Source organism: Petaurus breviceps, unplaced genomic scaffold (genome assembly GCF_028583685.1).
Source record: "Petaurus breviceps papuanus isolate PSGF00001 unplaced genomic scaffold, PetGlider_PUasm1.0 689, whole genome shotgun sequence".
Lineage (NCBI taxonomy): Eukaryota > Metazoa > Chordata > Mammalia > Diprotodontia > Petauridae > Petaurus > Petaurus breviceps.
Genome location: NW_027186458.1, coordinates 6,382,945 through 6,403,210, shown reverse-complemented (window position 1 = coordinate 6,403,210; position 20,266 = coordinate 6,382,945). Strand labels below are relative to the sequence as shown.

Sequence of the window (20,266 nt, the reverse complement as noted above, 5' to 3'; positions counted from 1 at the left end):
GAAAGAAAGAAAGAAAGAAAGAAAGAAAGAAAGAAAGAAAGAAAGAAAGAAAGAAAGAAAGAAAGAAAGAAAGAAAGAAAGAAAGAAAGAAAGAAAGAAAGAAAGAAAGAAAGAAAGAAAGAAAGAAAGAAAGAAAGAAAGAAAGAAAGAAAGAAAGAAAGAAAGAAAGAAAGAAAGAAGGAGAAAACTAGCCTGATTCAGTTGGTATTCCATCAATATCAGTTCTATCTCTGGGGGTGGATAATCAGTTTCATCTTTAGTCCTTTGAGATCGTTCTGGATCATTGTATTACTGAGAACAGCTAAAGTCAGGAACAATTCTTCATCAGACAATTCAGCTGTTACTATGTACAATGTTCTCCTGGTTCTGTTCGTTTCACCATGCATCAGTGCATGTAAGCCTTTCCAGGTTTTTCTGAAATCATTCTGTTAGTCATTTCTTATAGCACAATAAAATTCCATTACAATCATATACTGCAGCTTGTTCTGCCATTCTCCAACTGATAGGCATTCTTTTCATTTCCAATTCTTAGCCACCACCAAAAGAGCTGCTATAAATATTTTTGTACAAATAGGTCCTTTTTCCTTTTTTTGGATGTCTTTGAGATCAAGACCTAGCAGTTATATCATCAGTTATAGCACCAAAGGGTTTGCATAGCTTTGTAGCCCTTTGGACATAGTTCCAAATTGCTCTCTGAAATGACAGGATCAATTCACCATTCCACCAACAGCGCATTAATAACCCAGTTTTGGTTTATCTACTTTATTTTATCTATTTATTTATAAAACGAGCTTCTAGCCTTATTTATTAGTTCAGTGGTTTTCTTACTTTCAAATTTATTATTCTCTCCTTTGAATTTCAGGATTTCCAATTTGATGTTTAATTGGGGATTTTAAATTTCTTTTTCTAGCTTTTTTAGTTGTATGTTGAGTAGGCCATTCTTCCTGGCTTAATGGTCAATCCTCTTTAACACCCCCCCCCCCCATGAACCAAATACATGACATAAATATATTCATAAGCTACCAGTAAAGATGCTTTGTTTAGATTCAGTTCAGCTGAAATAACGAAGGCCTTGATTTTGTTTGCCTTTCTTACCTTCCTTGTAGGGAGTCACTGAAGAATGGGAAGAAGGCTATAATTTAGTTTGCTTCTCATAACTAAAATAAGGCACTGCTTGGCCACCATAAGGCATGACTGTATATTTTAACCACTGGGGTACTCGGTGTTTCCTGTCAACTAATGACTAACTGGAAAGAGTAGATTCTCTAACCTGTCATTAATCCCCAGGAAATGGCCCACCCTTGGGTAGGTTGGTGTGACTATTTTAAATCGTCAAGGCTGGCAGCTCGACTGAAGCCTCAGGTGACATGGGTTTCAGCATTGCCTGGTGAGAAGGAAGAGTAAATGAATCCCTTGGCATTGGTCAAATAGTCTGCCTTATGTGTAATGAGAATGGGTTTAGAAGCTCTTTCTTGGAAGGTGAACAAATCAGTTAGGAAGGTCTATGGAATGCTAGTGCTCAACATACATCTAATCAGCCCTGGCCCTCTACCTATGGTTGACCTTCCCACCCCACCCCCATCTTCATGCCATACTTGGGGCTGCTGCTGCCCTCCTCAAACCAGAGTCCAGAGACTCAATTCCTGGAGGAATTGCGCTGATAGGCTTTAGAGCCCCTGCCCTGGAGCTGGGCAGTCCTAATTGAGAGTTGTTGTTGACTGTTCCAGACCCCCTTTGAGGTTTTCTTGGCAAAGGTACTGGAATGGTTTGTCATTTCCTTCTTCAGCTCATTTTACCAATGAGGAAACTGAGACAAGCAGGGTGAAGTGACTTGCCCTGGGTCACACAGCTAGTAAATATCTGAGGTGGGATTTTAACTCAGGAAGATGTCTTCCTGATTCCAAGTCCAGTGATTTATCAGTGCACCACCTAGCTGCCTGGGCATGAATAGACTGAAACATATTACCAATGATAACTCGCCCATAAAAAAGGCATAGAAAACGTTAACCCGGAATATACACGAGCATGAAAGAACATAGACTGGTGCCAAAAGGAGAGGGCAGGATAAACCATGGGTGTATAATAAAAACCTCCAAATATACTCATTGACCACAGCCAGGTGGGGCAGTGGCTATAGCTCTGGGTGTGGAGGAAGGAAGACCGAGTGCAAATCCAGCCTCAGCTGCTGGTCATCCTGTGGCCCCAGGCAGGTCACTCAACCTGTCTGCCTCAGCTTCCACATCTGTAAAATGGGGATAATAACAAGACTCACCTCCCTTGTGGAGCACTTCATGAAACGCAGAAGTGATATATGAGTGTTGGCTGTGATTATGATGGTGAATTATCCACAACCCCCGAAACTCAGAAGAGCTAAAGCACAGAATGGAGGGACAGGTGGAGGAAGGGTCCTCTCCTGGTGGCTGGGGTGTCCATAAGAGCTGAGCAGTTCCCTTTTGCTCCCATGCAGTACAGGATCGCCATGCAAAATGGAACCTTGGACGGCGGCAGCATGGAAGGGGGCTCCCAGCGCGGTCCACTGACCCCTCCTAACACGCCGGACCCCCGCAGTCCGCCCAACCCAGAAAACATCGCACCAGGTAAAGAGCCATCACCGGGAAGGAAGGAGTGGGGGGTCCTGCAGCCTGCTCGCTAAGTTGTGGGGCTTTTCCCATCCCTTCTCTCCCTTTTATTGGTATAGTAAAATGTAAGCCAAGATCCAGACGTAGGTTATTGGGGCCAGTTCTCTACAGGTGCTGCCAATCAGGGCCAACTCTCCAGATGTTGCTATCACACTTTTGAAAAATCCAGGCAGTGTTCATGCTGATACATCCCTTACATAATAAGACATGGCTTTCACAGTGTGCTCTAAAGCCTGCAATCTCATTTGATTTGGGGAGGCTAGGTGGGGCAGCACATAGAGACCCAAGCCTGGAGTCAGGAGGATTTGTCTTCCTGAGTCCAAGTATAGCCTCAGATACTTCCTGGCTGTGTGACCCTGGGCAAGTCACTTCGCCCTGTTTGCCTCAGTTTCCTCATCTGTAAAATGAGCTGGAGAAGGAAATGGCCAACCAGCCACTCGAGCATCTTAGTCAAGAAAACACCAAAGGGGCAGTCACAAAGAGCTGGACATAGATGACCAACAACAGCTGTTTTACAAACAAGGATGAGGAAATACATAAAATGCCTCAGGCTCCGGTCGTCCTGACTCCAGATTCAGTACTTTGCCCATTCTAATAACTACGCACTGAAATTGTTCCACATGTTCTCGACCACTGTCCTGCAGGACTCACAAATACAGATATGCTGCTCCATGGGCATCCACGCTTGTGCATAAAATAAAATGAAAAGTAATGCTCTATAAATGGGAATTAATTAGAAACGGTACTGAAATATGAAACATGAAGACTTTTACCACATTGAAATCCCAATGTGATTCAGGAAACATTTTATTAAGTGCCTTCCACATGCAAGGCAGCTAAGGAAACAAAGTCACACAAAAATGGCCCTGCCTTCAAGGACACCCCGTCACTTGCCACTAAGGAAAGACCAGCTAAAGCATATGATTTGCCCATGTTCATTCACACAGATGCTAAGTGTCTGAGGATGAATTTGACCCCTGGTATTCCTGACCACTCTCCCATGCTGTTCATGAGTCTCAAAAACAAGGCCAGGGCCATAAAAATGGAAGAAGTAGCCCAAGAGAACCAAGATTGAGTAAAGCCAAAATGACGCTGGAACAGGACAAGCTGCATTAAAAAGATACCTTTTAAGATAAAAGATGGAAGGAAAAAAGGAGTGAAGGGAGGTGGGGAAGGAGGGCAGAGGGGAAGCATTTAAGATGAGGAGCTTTTCCAAAGTCCCAAGTTTATACCACCCAAAACTGGTAATGTGGGAGTGGACCAAGTCTGTTCTTGACTTCCTGTGGCCTTCCTTCCAAAATAACACCGAATCCCAGATTTATTCCCAATTTCTTTGTCATGCCTTTTCTGCTGCATTTATGCCTTTCCGGTTTCTCTTTCTGGCTAGAGGACAGATTGGGGCAGTGTGGTTCAGTGGAAAGGTTGATGGATTTAAGCACCAACCCCACGCCACATACTTCCTGGCTGTATGACCCTTAGCGGGACATTACACTCATTGGAGGCGGTCTTCTCCCCTGGAAACTTCCCCACCATCGCAGAGTCTCCACAGAGGCAACCATCTCTACCCTTTCCCAGTGAGAACCTTAGACTCTGCCCTGAAACCTGGGCTCTAACTGGTCAGTTCTGGCCTTATCCTGTGAGTATTCAGGCCTCCACAGCCTCTGGGAAAGCCATCTCGTGCCCCCTTTTAATGCCGTAAGCTCCTGATGGGCAGGGACTGTCTCTTTTGCTTATATTGTCACCTCAGAGCTTGACACAATGCTGGTATACAGTAAGTGTCTAATAAGTGGTAAGGCCAAGGTCTCCCTCTGCATCCTGGACATCCCCAGTCATCCCGATCAATGTCTGGCCACTGGACCCAGATGGTTCTGGAGGAGAAAGTGAGGCTGGTGACCTTGCACAGCCTGCCTCACTTACACCCAATTCACTTACAAGCCATGGCATCACCTCCCTGACATCATGGTCTTCTCCAAAAACCAAGGACAAACAACCATAGATGCTTCATCCATCTATCTAAAATAGGACTGATTCCACCTGGGGCCCCTGCATGAAAGAGTCACTGTGAACTGACAGTGAGATGGTGCACATAAAACACGTCTGCTATGAGCAAACATCCAAGAACAGTCCCTGTATGTGCATGTGGCCCCAGACACAGGGCGATTCCAAGAGGCCCAGAAGCCAATAAACCCTTCCCTCGAGGAGCTTACAGACTAATGGAAGAGAAAGACAAACATCAGCTAGACTGTGTGCATGTAGCATTCGTAGCCTATGTCTACGGATGTGAATAGGGACTGGACCTGGGCTTTTGTAGGTACAGGAAACTCCCACTTGGGGAAATTCTCGATGGAATTTTGTGCCTCTTCTGCAAATTTTTGGTGTTAGAGTGGCTCAGGGACACACAGACATTAGGTGTCAATACATGCCCCCTACACACTGAACCACCAGTGGAGAGGGGAATCCAGTTACAGGCAGTGGGGGACCCAAGCCGCATTATTAGGCAAAACAGCATAAAACATGAGTGTTTGGGAACAGAAAGTAATCCATAGTGTCAAATGCAGCTGAGGATGAGGCCTGGAAAAGACCATCAGATTTGACCTTTCCAGGTAAGATATCAGCGTTGTTGGTCAGTCATTTCCGGCTCTTTGCAACCCCATTTGGGGTTTTCTTAGCAGAGATACTGGAGTGGTTTGCCATTTCCTTCTCCAGTTCATTTTACAGATGAGGAAACAGAAGCAGACAGGGTTAGGTGACTTGCCCAGGGTCACACAGCTAGTAAATATCTGAGGTCAGATTTGAACTCAGGTCCTCCTGACTCTAGGACTGGCATTCTATCCATTGCAACATCTAGCTATGCTTTAGAATGAATTATTCACCGCTTAAAGTGTCATTAAAGAATTTCTAGCATGAACCCCTTGGGCTATCATAATGAACCCCCAGGAAGTTCACAGACCACCAAACAGTAGTCATTGGGCCCTGTGACCTCTAAGACACCTTTTGGGCCTAAGTTTAATCTTGTAATTTAGGAGTTTTGGAAAGGTGATGGGCACTGATCAGGGGCAAGTATTCTGTGAATTAAAATGTCTTGTGCATCCATGATTTTATATAATTGTGTGTGTGTGTGTGTGTATGTATTTGCTCTTTCCAGATGTCGTCTTAGAGCTATAGCCTAAAGTCAAACGGAAGCATTAGATGTCAAGTTCCCAAATTGGTACTGGGTAGATGTAAGACACACACAAGGGATGCATCATTGGGCAGGGGTTCAAGACAGTTAGTATGAGCTAGGATAAGGGTCACAAGACAAGGAACAGCAGAATGTTCAGGGCCTTCTGACTGGGAGGGTGAAAGGCTTCCAGGAGGAGGGGAGTTTGGAGCTGAGCTTTATGCGTGAGTAGGATTCTGACAGGCAGGAAGATTCATGAGGAAGGCATTCCAGGGAGAGGGAATCACGTGAACAAAGGGGTGCCGGCAGGAAGAGTACTGTGCATATTCAAATGATGACAAATAGTTAAATAGTTACTGCTCTGTCGAACAAATCATGTATAAAGAATAGTTAGTAATTTTACAAAGCTGAACAGAGAACAATGAACACCCTAAGAAATGAGAGCACTTCTATGGAATGCCGGTGGATGGGTGCAGGTGGGTGCAGGAGTAACCAGACATCGGCAGCAGTCGCTGTACGCGGCCCTGGGAAGGTGAGGGGACAAACACGCAGTTACTAGTGACACAGGGAGTGTGTGGTAAATGTTTAACGACCGGCTGGGGTGGAGGGGGAGAGGGAATGTATGCCTGAAACACTTAAGTTTAATACGGATTATTAACATTTTTCCCATCACTCTAAGTCTTAAGATAAAAAAAAAAACAATAAATCAAGCCTTGGTTTATAGCATTTGCTGATTGCTGGGGTGTCAATGCTCACATCAGAAAACAATCCATTCTAACTGGTCGGCCATCCTTGCTGCCAGGATGGCATAAGAAATTTCAAGGCCAACGGTCAGAGAAGGAAAGAAGTGACCCCATCAAGGCATCAATGATCAGTGGAGTTCAAGTTGAAATGCAGACTGAGGTTGGGGGAGGGGACCAATTCAGATCACAGGCTCAAAGATGTAGAATGTAAAGGGGCTGGTCAATGACCTCATCTTACTAAAGAATCTCAGATCCAGGAAATCAAGTGGCTTGTCCACAAGGAGTGAGCATGAGAAGCAGGATTTGAACCCCAGTCTGCTGGCCCTCCAAGGAAGCTACGTGATGCAGTATAGAGTCCTGAGCCTGGAGTTAGGAAGGCCCGAGTTCAAATCCAGCCTCAGACTCTTAGCAGCTGTGTGACAATGAGTCAATTGCTGCCTGCCTCAGTTTCCCCAACTATAAAATGGGGACAATAACAGCACCTATTTCCCAGGTTTCTTGAGAGAATCAAATGAGATAAATTTTTTTTGCTTGAGTTTTTCATTTTAGGTTTTTTTTTTTTAAAGCAATTGGGGTTAAGTAACTTGCTCAAGGTTACATGGCCAGTTATTTTTGTGTGGGTGCCAAGTATCTGAGGCCAAAACTGATCCCAGGTCTCCTGACTCTGGGGCCAGCACTCTTACTCACTGTGCCACCTGGCTGCCCCTCATTTTAGGTTTTTAAAAAATCTTAAATTTTTAAAAATTACATGTAAAAATTTTAATATTCTTTTTTAAAAACTTTAAGTTCCAAATAATCTCCCTCTCTCCCCTCCACCCTCATTGGAAAGGCAAGCAATTTGATGTAGGTTATACATGTGCAGCTAGGTGATGCAGTGGATGGGGCGCTGGGTCTGGAGCCAGGAAGACTCATCTTCCTGAATTTAAATCCAGCCTCAGACACTTACTAGCTGTGTTACCCTGGGCAAGTCACTTCACCCTGTTTGCCTCAGTTTCCTCATTTGTAAAATGAGCTGGGAAAGGGAATGGAAAACCACTCCAGTATCTCTGCCAAGAAAACCCCAAATCGGGTCATGAAGTTAGACATGACTGAACAATAACAAATACATGTGTAGTTATGCAAAACAGATTTCCATATTAGTCATGTTGCCAAAGAAAACACAAGCCAAAAGAAAAACAAGTGTAAAAAGTATGGTTCAGTCTACATTCAGCCCTCACCCGCTCCTTCTCGGGGATGGAGGGCGTCTTTCGTCCCAAGCCCGTCAGAACCGCCCTGGATCACTGCATGCAGAGAAGAGCCGAGTCATTCACAGTTGACTGTTACAGAATGTGGCTGTTACCACGTACAATGTTCCCCTGCTCCTGATCACTGCACTTGGTAAGAAAGAATACTTTTAAAGTGCCACATAGTAAGTGCTTACCCCTTCCCTTCCCTTTCTTCCCTCCCAAGTTCTTTTGTAGCTTGGGTTAAGTGCTAACCTAAAAACAGGCCAAAAGCCCCAGAATCAGGTTGTCATAGCTTTAGACCTTGAAGAGTCATCGAATCCAGTCCCTGACTTTATGAGAGGCCTACTATGTGTTGAGCTTAACGCACATTGAACCAAGGGCCAACAAAGACAAGTGGTTCGCCTGAGATCTCACAGGGGGCAAGTCAGAGAGCCAGAATCCGTGGCAGGATTTTAACTCAGGCCTTGGGATTTCTATTCCAGCCCAGTTTCCTTCCCACCACACTGTCCTTGTCACAACCAACAAGTCAGAACAATTCTGACAGTTCACCCTCCTAGTGAACATATTTGAACTTCCTTTACATCTGATTCGTGAATGCCAGCCACGAACTCTTAAAGGGACAATTCCAGTTTGTACAAGCACATGCCAAAGAATTGGGGCTCGAAGTCAGAAGCAACTGGGAGCATCTTACAGTTCTGAGCAATGACTTTTGTGGAAAAGGAAAGGTTATTTTGTGAAAGATGGACTACTCAGACCTCCTTGGATCATGTTACTGGAATAGTGTTGGGTGGAGCTGTGGAAAGTACTTGGAAGTATTTTCTATTCCCCCTTCCCTTCTGGAAGGGACAGAGCTGAATCTGACCCAAGCTTCTCCAAATCTACCCTCCCCCCTTCCTCATCCTGGAGAGCTGGACCCACCCAGTTATTGCTTTTAGCCTGGAGGTGGGCAATAGAATTGATTTTCTATCTCATGGCATTTATATCAGACACAAAGCTATTGATACAATCACAATAGCTCACAGCCCCCAGTTAGGAAAAAATCTCTGACTTCTATACATAGTTTGGAAAAAATTAGGATGTGGTAAACTCTTAGGGAAAAAAAAGCCAGCAGAGTATATAGTCCACTGCCTGCTACTAGACAATGGAGGGAGAAATGGGGAGAACACTTTCTTTGGGACCTTCTCTCAGTCCTTGAAGAAGCACATGCAGCTTGGGTCCAGAGACGTCTGCAGGGCCCGTGGCCCACCTTCCTCCTTCCCTCCTCTTCCCGCCTCAGCTGTCTTTTCAGTTTCTCCTTTCGCTTGTCCCTCTGTCTGCATTCTTTCCATCACAGTGGCTCCCCACAGCTGTTGTGACTTCAGCTCCTTCCTCTCCATTTGTTCTCAGTCAGACTATGGGTCTCTTTTTTTAAATTCCCAGGCATGACTCAGGTCCCCTTTCTGGCTTACAGATCATGATACTCAAAACACTCTTAGGGCTACCAGGGAATTCTTGTCCCATTGAACAACAATCCCAGAATGCCACTCCATTTTCAAAGGCCTAGTCTATAGCCATAGAATGCTGGAGCTGGGAGGGGTCAGAAAGGCCAAGGCCCTCATTTTGCTGCTTTTCCTTCGTTCCTGAGGAGGACCATGACCTAGGGAGATGATGCCTTGACATGCAAGTGAAATGGACTTCAGTGAGGGAGGGCTTCGGGCCCTGATAGGCTCAGAATGAATGCAAATAGCAATTGTTTCTGTTTTGGTCCTTATTTTACAGAAGGGGAAGAAGTCAAGAGAGAGAAAGTGTGAAGAAGGAGCCAGAGGCTAGAGCTTTTCCATAGGAATAAAGGAATGATAGAAGAGCAGATGAATTTGGGGTGATTACTTCAGTGTGGGATGCTCACCGATGCAGACTTCCTCCTCATCTGTGTCTCGGAGATTCTTGGGTCCTGGGCAGTTTTGTCGATGGTCACCTAGCTCACATGTATCAAAGGCAGGACTTGCACCTAAATCAGGGGTGAGGAAGCTTTGGCCTCAAGGCTACTGTGGCTCTCTAGGTCCTCAAGTGCAGCCCTTTTACTGAATCCAAACTTCACAGGACAAAGAGTTTGGATTCAATCAAAGGGCCACACCTAAGGACCTAAAGGGCCACATGTAGTCTTGAGGCCACAGGTTCCCCACCCCTGACCTAGATGGTCCTGATCCCATGGTGGGCCCTCAATCCAATATGCTGTGCTTCCTCTCCGGGCAAGAGGCAATAAGAGAAGCTAATCTTTAGGGAACTTTTCCAATGTAAAAAATCAGAAATAATCTAAGCTAGAAAAATCCCTCATTTTCTGGTGCCTAATCAAAACAAAATAAAAATTAATAGAATTTCTCCTTTCGCGTAGTACAAATATGGGTAATTATAACCAATGTGTAAGGAATTTTTTTGGCTTGCAATGATAATTTTTCAAGCTTGTATGTTAAGGAAATTAATCATTCTTTTAAATAAGATCCAGGACTCTAAATTAAAAAAAAATTATAACACTTTGGATGAGTTTTGGTAGGGGACCATCAACAGGCTGAACGTTTCACAAGTGTCTTCTAGCACCTTAAAAATAACGTAATAAATGTTAGTTGTTGCTTGGCAGCTCCCAGGTATTCCAGGTTGACTTATTCTCATATTTTTCCGAAGGTTACTCGGGACCCCTGAAGGAAATTCCTCCTGAGAGATTCAACACCACCGCTGTCCCAAAGTACTACCAGTCTCCCTGGGAGCAGGCCATCAGCAACGAGCCAGAGCTCCTGGAGGCCTTCTACCCCAAACTCCTTAAGCCAGAAGAAAAGGCAGAACTTCCAGATTTCCGAAGCTTTAACAGGTAATCCGCCTCTCCTGGTTAAGAACAGTTATGTGGAATGTGCATTTTTTACATCATGGTACAGGGAACAGAACGTTCAGCTGGAACATCACACTGAATGAGGCGGGGGCGTTTGCCTTTTTGGGGTGCCCCCACTGGTGATCTGGACAAGAAAAGGGCAGAGAGGAGTGAGTTCAGCTTCCAGTGCCCTGACTCAACCCTGCTCAATGAGATGGTGCTGTAGGTGAGGAATGTTTCCCTTATAGCCTGAGGCTCAATGGGCAGAGCCCCACGGGTAGGTCAGCCTCCCCCATCCTAGGCAAGGCTCACTTGTGCCTCACAGACTCCAAAGGTGTGCTCTGCAATCGTTCTTCATGTATCAAGTTATGGAAACTTGCATTTGAGAAGGGATTTTGATTTGCTTTCATTGCATTGGGGACTTCCCAGTGGAATCTGTGGTTATGAGGTGATATCGGTCAGTCAGACAATTAGCGTTTAGTCTTTACAAAGGCATTATCATAAGAGCAGTTGGCACAAAACTTTGCTCCAAGAATCGGGGACACATTCTCCCATAAATACCCGCATAGTTCAAGGGAGAGTGGGCCCCAGCTTAGGGCCCAGGTGGTGAAAGGGCAGCTCAAAGCTCCTGGTTTCTGTAGGTCCTATTTCCCCTTGTTAAGTCCTCATTAAATTCTCTCTGGGCATGGGCTAGCTTTCTAAAGGGCACCTGAAAGAGGCCTGAAACTGCCCCTCCTGTGGGTACGTAGTCTGACTTCAGCTCTCATGGGAATGCTCTGGTCATTTATGAAACATTTACTATACGCCAATACCTGGGGATTCCAATAGAAAAATAAGGCAGACTGATTTCAGGATGACTTGGGGGGAGGCAGCGGGAAAGGAAGGAGCAGCCTCTGGGGGGAAAGGGAGAGGCCAGAGTCTCCTGAGGGCACAGTCCTGCATCACCACTTATCTGGGATTCAGGAGACCTCGATCTCTGTTAGTACAAGGAAAATGGACAATCTTTCTTAAAGAGGAGAAAGATATCCAATTAATGGGCAGAAAGAAAAGAGAATATTGGCAAAAATAAACACCTAAAACAATAACAATAATAGCTGCTGCTGGAGCAATGCTTCAGGGTTTACAAAGCGCTTCATATGCACCATCTCCTTTGATTGGTATGTGCTAGAACTTGTTCATTTTACATAACAAAGTGTTCCCTTGTGGCCTCTCCACAACCCCTCCTTTGGGCTGGAGCTCATCTCCTGTCCATGCATCTGACAGGTAGGGCTTTCTTGTTGTTTTCCCCCCATGTTTCCCTGATTTGTCGGTGTTCTGACCTTGCATATCTAGGTCGTGCACCCATTTGGTGCTTATTTTGATATAAAGTGCACAGTGTGGACCCAAATGGAATCTCCAGCACTCCTAATCCTTACAGATTACAGTGCTCAAATGCCAGTGAAAGGCATTTAACAAGAAATCATTTGGTACATGCTTATCTGAGTGAAACTGAAGTCTTATCTCCTAGTGTTTTGGGCTTGAAGAGGAAACTTCAACATCACAAAGCTCAAGAATTCTTAATGTAGGGTGCTTTAAAAAAAAATTTTTTAAAAAGGCCCTTTTAAATCTTTTTAAAAATCTATATCTATATTTATAACTATATCCTGATAGAATTGGCTTTCTTTGTAATCCTATGCATTTTATTTTGTGCATTTTCAAACCACGATTCTGAGAAGGGGTCTTCATAGACCTCCCCAAAGTGCTCAAGGGGGTCCATAATGCAAAAAAGATTAAGAACCCCTGATGGAGTCCAAGGCTCACATTTTATGGATCAGGAAATGGAAGCCAAGGTAGGGGATGGCTTGGGGCCCAGGTTCACACGGGGAGTGAATAACAGATCCAGGCTGTTCACAAGGGTACGAGTCCTCTCCCATCCACAACATGCCTCAACATCCACCAGAGTCTAAAACTCAGTCTAATGAAGTCAATTCCAAGGATGTTCATGCCAAAGAGTCAGGGGTAGAGTCGTTAAATGAGGGAGCAAAAAGTGCTTGCAACCAAGGCCTTTGGAGGAATTTTCAGTCATATAAACTTCAGATGCAACTGGAATCTGGTGAAACCTTAAGCAACCCCACAAGCTGCCTCATTCCCTCCCTGTCACACTGTGTATCACACATGTGTTTGCTGCTAAGCCTCTGCCCAGTTCTGGGTAGTAAAAACAATGAAGACTTCCAACAAAGGGCCAGCCCAGTTTAAGCACATCAAAATACCCTGCTATGAAATAGCAAGGAAAGAAGTCTGGCAGCAGAGACCGTGACAGTGGGTATTGACCCAACCCTGACATCCACAGCGATCTCATTGATTCAATGGAGGGAGCGGGAGGCGGGGGAGAGAGGGATATTCTCTCATTTGCGAGACTGGAAAATAACAGGCCCAGGAAGGGGATGGAAATGATGAGGCAAGGATTGCTAAATGAAAAACATAAAACCACGGGTCTGATTTCCTTCTCTGTTGAGTGAATCCAGTAAGACAAAGACATATATGTGTATAAATATACATACATATATATGGAGAGAAAGAGAGAGAGGTGAGGAAAGAGAGAGACAGAGACAGAGAGAGACAGAGACAGAGAGAGGGAGAGAGAGAGAGAGAGAGAGAGAGAGAGAGAGAGAGAGAGAGAGAGAGAGAAAATTAGATCAATGGATGGAATTCTGCTAAAAGACAGAAATACTCAATTCCCACCATTACAAAAGGCAATTATTAAAAATACAATGAAAAAGGCAATTATCACAGACAATTGGCCAGTTTCTTAAAGAGTAGTCAGGGCATAAAACAGCTGCTCTCAAAATAAAGTTTCTGGACCCCTGGGGGTCCCCAAAACCCTTTGGGGGGATTCCAAGAGGCTGGAATGATTTTTCATAATACCACTAAGTGTCATTTACCTTGGAAGTTTCCTCCCTTTCCAACTCCATATCTGTGTGGGGCCAGATCTTCTTCATATGAAGGTGCACACTTTTTCTAGTATGTCATACAAATCCCCCCCCTTAATTTGGCAGCTTAAAACCACACTAAGACTTTTGGGATACCTTGTATCTCTCAACCAAAGCCACATCACAACAAATTGAATGCAGAAGCATCTGTGAGAATCCAGCTGTCTTCTATTAGACCAGACAAAATAGACATCAGCAACAGCAAAAATATGGAAAACAATGCACTTTTTTTGTTTTGGAAAATAGTTATTTTTCATAAAAATGTCATTTATGTTAACATGTAATGGGTTATTATTACTTGTAAAGGAATTAATAAATATCTTTTAAAGTATATCAGCGTTCACTTCTAAAATAGCAAATATGGATGACATAACCCACACAAACAAAAGCTTATTGGAGGTCACCAATAACTTAAAGAGTATAAAGGGGTCCAGGCAGCTAGGTGGCACAGTGGATAGAGCACCAGCTTTATCTGCTTGGAAGGACCTGAGTTCAAATCCAGCCTCAGACACTTACTAGCTAGGTGGCCCTGGGCAAGTCACTTAACCCCACTGCCTCAAAAAAAAAAAAGAGTATAAGTGTCCCAAGACAAACGTTTGACAACAGTGAGTGTAACAGAAAGAACCCTAGATGTGGTTTCTATTTCAGTGGATCAGAGTTTGAATCTGGACTCTTATTCTATCCCTGTGTGACCTTGGACAAGTCACTTTATGGGCCCTCCAGGCCCCCATTTCTTCATCCTCAAAATGACAAGGTTGTACCAGGTTATCTCTCAGGTCCCTCCCACCTTGAGTTCCTAAAGAGAGAGCTCTCAATCAATGTCTATAATGCATTTTCAGTAGTAAAGAGACTTGTTAAACATTACTCAATGAAAGGTGAGAAATGAACTCTACTGGGAGTTTAATTTCTATAGCATGGAACTGGTTGGACTGGTTTTGTTCCCTGCACTGACCAGCTGTTTGACATCATAAAAACACAGCCTCTGGAGGTGGGGATTGTCTGTATTGAACGTTTCCCATAGGTCAGGATGGCAGCTTCAGAGGCACTTGTGAGGTTAAAGGCACAGTCAGAGTATCTGTGGGCTCTGGGAGAGACACCTTTGGGAACAAAGGCTGCAGAGGTCATTGGGTTAAACTCTCAGCTTAAGCAGGAGCTCTTCCTAGGTAATCACCCAGCCTTAGCTTGCCCCGTTGGGTGACAGGAGACTGTGCCTTGAGTATCACCCCTGTAAAGTACTCCCAGAGCTGTGTTCTCTTTCATTGCTATACTGCATTTAAGTGAATAACACAGGGCAGAAGACATGGTCTCTGCTGTCATGCAGAGATAAGACCTACATGTAACTGTGATCTGAGATAGGATGTACAAGCCAAGCCCCAAGAGATGTCCAGGCACCAGAGCTCAGAGCTGACGTCAGAAATCCCTTCTGGGTTGGTGAGCGGGGTCATGGAGGCTCCATGGGGAAGATGGCGCTTGAGAGATTTAGAGAAATGCTTTCTATCAAAATTCTTTGGTCTCGGCACATCTGAGGACAAATAGGCCAAGAGAAGCGTGTACGTATGTGTGAATGTTTGTGTACGTTCTTTCTCTAATACATTTTAGGTCCAACCTATATTTGGGAGGCCCCGAAGGTCTGAGCTTTGACATACACTGGCTGCACAATCCTGGTTACATCACTTTAACCTTTCCATGCTCTGGGCAAATCTCTTAAGACTAGAAATTACAGAAGAGGTGATGCCACATTCACAGAGGGAGTTTCCTCACCCAGGTCCCCTGTACCAAGAAATCCAGGCCCGGTCCAGAGGCTCCACAACAATTTATTCAGAGCAAGACTTCTTAGCTTTCTCTTATGTCCCAGATCCCTTTGGAGGCCTTTTTCAGAGACAAAATGACAACCTTGTCATTTTGAGGATGAAGAAATGGGGGCCTGGAGGGCCCATAAAGTGACTTGTCCAAGGTCACACAGGGATAGAATAAGAGTCCAGATTCAAACTCTGATCCACTGAAATAGAAACCACATCTAGGGTTCTTTCTGTTACACTCACTGTTGCCTCTATTTATAATTGAAGAAGATGCTACATTCCACTTAGGTTAGTGAAAAGAAAGATGCCATTTTCCCCCATACAAGTCCACAGACTGAAATCTAGTCTCAGAGCCCCCAGTAAGAACCCGTGGACTCCAGGTTAAATAGCTTTGGCCTAGAAGGGTGTCGTGAATGGAAACCCTTTTTTCAATGGAGACAACGAGCTGGTTGTAGTCAGTGACTGTCTTCTCCCTCCCTCTGTTGTTGTGGTTGCCTTGTTTCCCTCAGGTCCAGCTCTTCAGATTCCATTTTGGGGTCTTCTTGGCAAAGACAATGGAGGGGTTTGCCATTTCCTTCTCTGCTCCCATCCTCTGCCACCTCAAGAATAATGAGTGATAAACATGAAGGCTGGAAGTGGGACCTGGAAAGGTTTCTGAGCTCAGCGCCAGGAACGTCTGCCACATCCTAGTGTGACCTTGGGCAAGTCACTTCCCCTCTGGACCTCGGCTTCTTCCTCTGTTAAGGGAAGCAGCTGGGTGTGGCAGCTTCTGGAGTCCAGAGCAGCACAGTGTGTTTGGGTCAGGTCTGTGCTTGAGAAAACCATGTTGGCTTCTGTGTGTAGGATGGTTTAGAGAAAGGGTTGCAAAAACACTAAAGTGGACACCTTGGTTTCCCCACCTGTGAAATGAGAGCACTGGGCTTCTGCCAGCATCCTAAGAGCTCCTTGTGGCAGAGAAAGTAGAGCCTTTTCACTGCTCATGGAAGGTCTGATACAAAGGCTGGCAAATCCCCCATCCTGTTATGAACACATCACAGTCATTCCTCCCTGCCCCTGCAAGTTCATCTACCTAGAATGCCCTCCCTCTTCCCCATCATTTATCAAAATCCTACTCAGGCAATTAACTCCCATACTTTGGAAGTGCTTTCAAGTTTGCAAAGTGATTTCCTCTCAATAACCCTTAGGTGAAGCAGATAGTGTAACAATTATCCTCATTTTACAGAGTAGAAAACACTCCAAAAGCCTAAATGACTTACCCAAGGTCACCTAGCAAGTAACCATCAGTCCTTGGGGTGAGTTCCTTCAGAACTAGTCCATAATCAGAGTCCCTCATCTGGAGAAAGCTGTTGCGACTTGGGCCACAGAGTAAAATGAAGCTCCCTGAGGACTGACTGGGTCTTTAGATCTGTAGCAGCCAGCCCAGAACTTTGCACAGAGTAGGGGCTTAAAGTCTTACCTCTGCTGGCTACTGTATGACTTTAGACAAGTCACTTAACATACTTAGGAAACGTCAATTTCCTAATCTGTAAAATGAGGAGGCAGGACAAGATGGCCCTGAGATCCTTTCCAAGTTTAGATCCACAATCCTGTGAGATATGGAATCATCTGAGGCACATTATTAGCAGGTAGTTTTTATGGTTATGGACCTGTAGGCTGCCTTAATGGAGATCCTTGGAAGCCAGCTCCCATCGTGGGGTCAGTGGCAATGATAAAACAAGAACATGGGTTCTTAACTGCTTAACTTTCTAACTGGTCTTGGACATTCTGCATGCCACTAAACAAACTAGCCTCCTCTTCCAGACTTTTTATCTTGGCTGACTGTGGTGAGTCAGGGACAGAGCTTAAAAAAGCAGCTTTGCTTAAGAACGATAGACCATACAAGTAAGGCTCCCAATCAGCAGTGGCATTTGGAAACCAAATCAAACCCATGAACAAACACAGTAGATCTGGACCTGGAAGAAACCTGAGAGGCCATCAAGACCAGCCTCCTACTTCTATAGATGGAGAATCTGAGGTCCAGGGAGGGAAAGTAATTTGGTCAAAGTCTCACAGGTAGTGTCAGAGGCAGGGGAGGCAGTGCTCAATCAGAATCTGAGACGAGCTAATAACCAATAAATGAAGCAAAAAAAACTGGACAAATACTTGTATTTCACTCATATATAACATGAGAACATTTGTCTCATATGCAATCTAAGACTAGGACTTTTCCTGGAGCCTTCCGAGAGCAGCAAAGATCCTAGGTCTGTTGGTTTTCGGAAATGGCACCACATTCAAGTTTCCTTTGAGTCATGGCTCTCTGTAACCTTTGCCAAATCTCTTCATCTCTCAGCCTCAGTTTCCTGATTCATAAAATGAAGAGGTTGATCTGTGGACTCTGAGGTTCTTTTCAGTTCAGGTCCTTTTGATATTAGAAGTAATAAACTTTTCTGTATTTTTTTTTCACTCTCTGCACAGAGTTGCCACGCCATTTGGAGGGTTTGAGAAGGCATCCAAAATGGTCAAATTCAAAGTTCCTGATTATGACCTGCTCCTGCTAACAGACCCCAGGTTCATGGCTTTTGCCAATCCTCTTTCTAGCCGGCGGTCCTTCAATAGAACTCCAAAAGGATGGATATCAGAGAATGTTCCCATAGCAATTACTCCAGTGCCAATAGAAGAGAATATGGTGCCAGAAACAGATGACCTGTGAGAAGAAGCAAAAGCTCTAATGCACCATCCCCCACAACTCACTGTCTTACCAGGATGCTTAACAACAGATGCGCCTTGTTTGCCTTAGAATCTAACTGGTAACCATTTAAATTTCAATACTCCAAATTTTGTTTCATTTACACACAGAATATTAATAAAATCATTAAGAACCCAATCAGCAAAGTTGCTCATCTCATATGTTTTCATTCATATTTCTTGTGCCTGGACTGGATATAAATGGAATACAATCTTTAATTAGCACAATAACCATACATACATACATGTGTATATATGTACACATATATATATGTACACATATACACATACATACACATTTTGACTTCCTACTTTTGTGGAAGGAGTGAGAAAAGAAATAAAGAGAAGTTCATGTAGGTGACTTGGAGTAGTTTGAGCCAGTGGAGTAGGTCAGATATTGACTTGGGAGAGAAAAAATCTGGAAGACATTGAAGAAAATTTGAAGATAATCCAGACACTTGTATAGATTCTATTTCTGGCTGGAAGCAGACTGAGTAGGATGAAGGCTAGAGAAGGAGTGAATAAAAGGATTAAGGAGGATCAGGAGGCATTAAGGGGCAGGAGCTGAAGGAGTAGACTCAGGTAGGTTCAGGAGAGGATTGTTGGCAAGATGGAGCTAATTAAGAAAAGATAAAAGAAGCAATGAGAGGAATGAGCAAATCGGTGGGTGGGATAAACTGGTGAGATAGATGGGAGGTTGGTGCCAGACTGAAGGCGAAGTGAGTGTGAATGTGGAATTGTCCTTGAGACTAAGGAAGGAAGGTTGAATAGGGTTGTCAAGTTATTAAGAAGTGATACTAGGCTCTAAAAACATTAGCTAAATGCTTAGGATCAAGCTGTAAACTCCCTCAAATGGATTTGTTTTGCTTTTTATTTAAAAAAGGCTAAAAATCTCTGTCATTATGGTGAATAGAAGAAATTGTGTAATGACTTCCATCTTGATGAGGCAATTTTGTATTTTCCCCAGGATATATGAAAACTTGGGGGTGAGTGGGGGGTGGAGGTAGAGACAAGGAATTGTAGGATCAAGCAAGTCTGTTCTAGGAATAGCATAAGGAAGGTTTGGAAGGGCTCTGCAGTCCATCCTTGTCAGGTAAACCTTTCTGAAGACTGGAAATGAGAAATCATTGGACCTAAAAGCCCTACCTTTTCTCAGGAGGCCTCTACTGCAGCAACTCTGGGATCCGTGTTTGGCCCCGTCCTATTGAACATTTTTATCAATGACTTGGATAAAAGTGTAGATGACAGGCTCAACACATTTGTGCTGGGAGGGATAGCCAACCCAGTGGATGAAAGAGCTGAGATCCCAAAGGATCTTGACAGGCCACAGCACGCATCTGTGCATAGTACCATCAAATTCAATGCAGATTAAAATTTGTGCAAAAGAAAAAAATCCACCTCACTAGTACAAGATGCATGAAGCGTGATTAGAGAATAATTGTTCTGAAAAAGTTCTGAGGGTTTAAGTGGATTGTAATCCTGACATGAGTCAGCAGCATGATGAGGCAACCTGGAAGTTAATGGAATCTTAGGCTGCATTAAATGAGGGACAGCATCTGAAAATAGGGCAGGGCACTTCCACCACAGCATCAGATCTCAGGAGGAGCATTTGGTTCAGCTCTGGGTACCAGGGGTTAAGATGATGTTCGTAAGTTAGAGAGTGTCCGGAGGTGGGCATGCAGGATGGTAAAGGTCCATGTCTCATGAGGACATGAATGTGGATGTTCCCGGTTGAGAAACTGGGCATGTTTAGCCCAGTGTGGGTGGGGGTGGCAAGAGGGCTTATCTTAATAGCTGCCCACAAATATTTGAGGGGCTGTTATGTGGAAGAGGGATTAGGCTTGTTTTCTTTGACCTCAGAGGCCAACTGGCTGGAACAATGGCTGGAAGCTTCAGATGCCAATTCAGGCTCCATATCAGGAAAAAACTTCCTACCGTGTAAATGGGCTCCCTTGAGAGGCCAGTCCCCCGTCTCAAAGGTCGCCAAGCAAGAGCTGGACACCCACTTGTTGGGTACATTACAGGAGAGATTCCATTCATGGGAGAGTTCGCCTAGATGACTTCTGATCTCTTGCCGCTCTCCAGGACTGGGACTGACACGCTTTCAGGAGTTCACAAAGTTGGAATACTCCTTACTCCCCACTTCCAGGTTTTCCTCCTTCCTCCA

General features: G+C 44.4%; 1 protein-coding gene across 5 annotated transcripts in view; it reads left to right on the top strand.

Moving 5' to 3' along the window:
* The window catches only part of MYOZ2 (myozenin 2), a 45,954-nt gene extending 27,716 nt beyond the window's left edge, over positions 1-18,238 (top strand). For all 5 annotated transcript variants that reach the window (XM_069104896.1, XM_069104895.1, XM_069104899.1 and 2 more), the window contains 3 exons: positions 2,468-2,597; positions 10,427-10,610; positions 17,830-18,238. In XM_069104896.1, coding sequence (XP_068960997.1) covers positions 2,468-2,597; positions 10,427-10,610; positions 17,830-18,064 — 549 coding nt within the window. In that variant the 3' untranslated portion in view covers positions 18,065-18,238. The remainder of the gene's footprint in view (positions 1-2,467; positions 2,598-10,426; positions 10,611-17,829) is intronic.
* Positions 18,239-20,266: the final 2,028 nt, after the last annotated feature.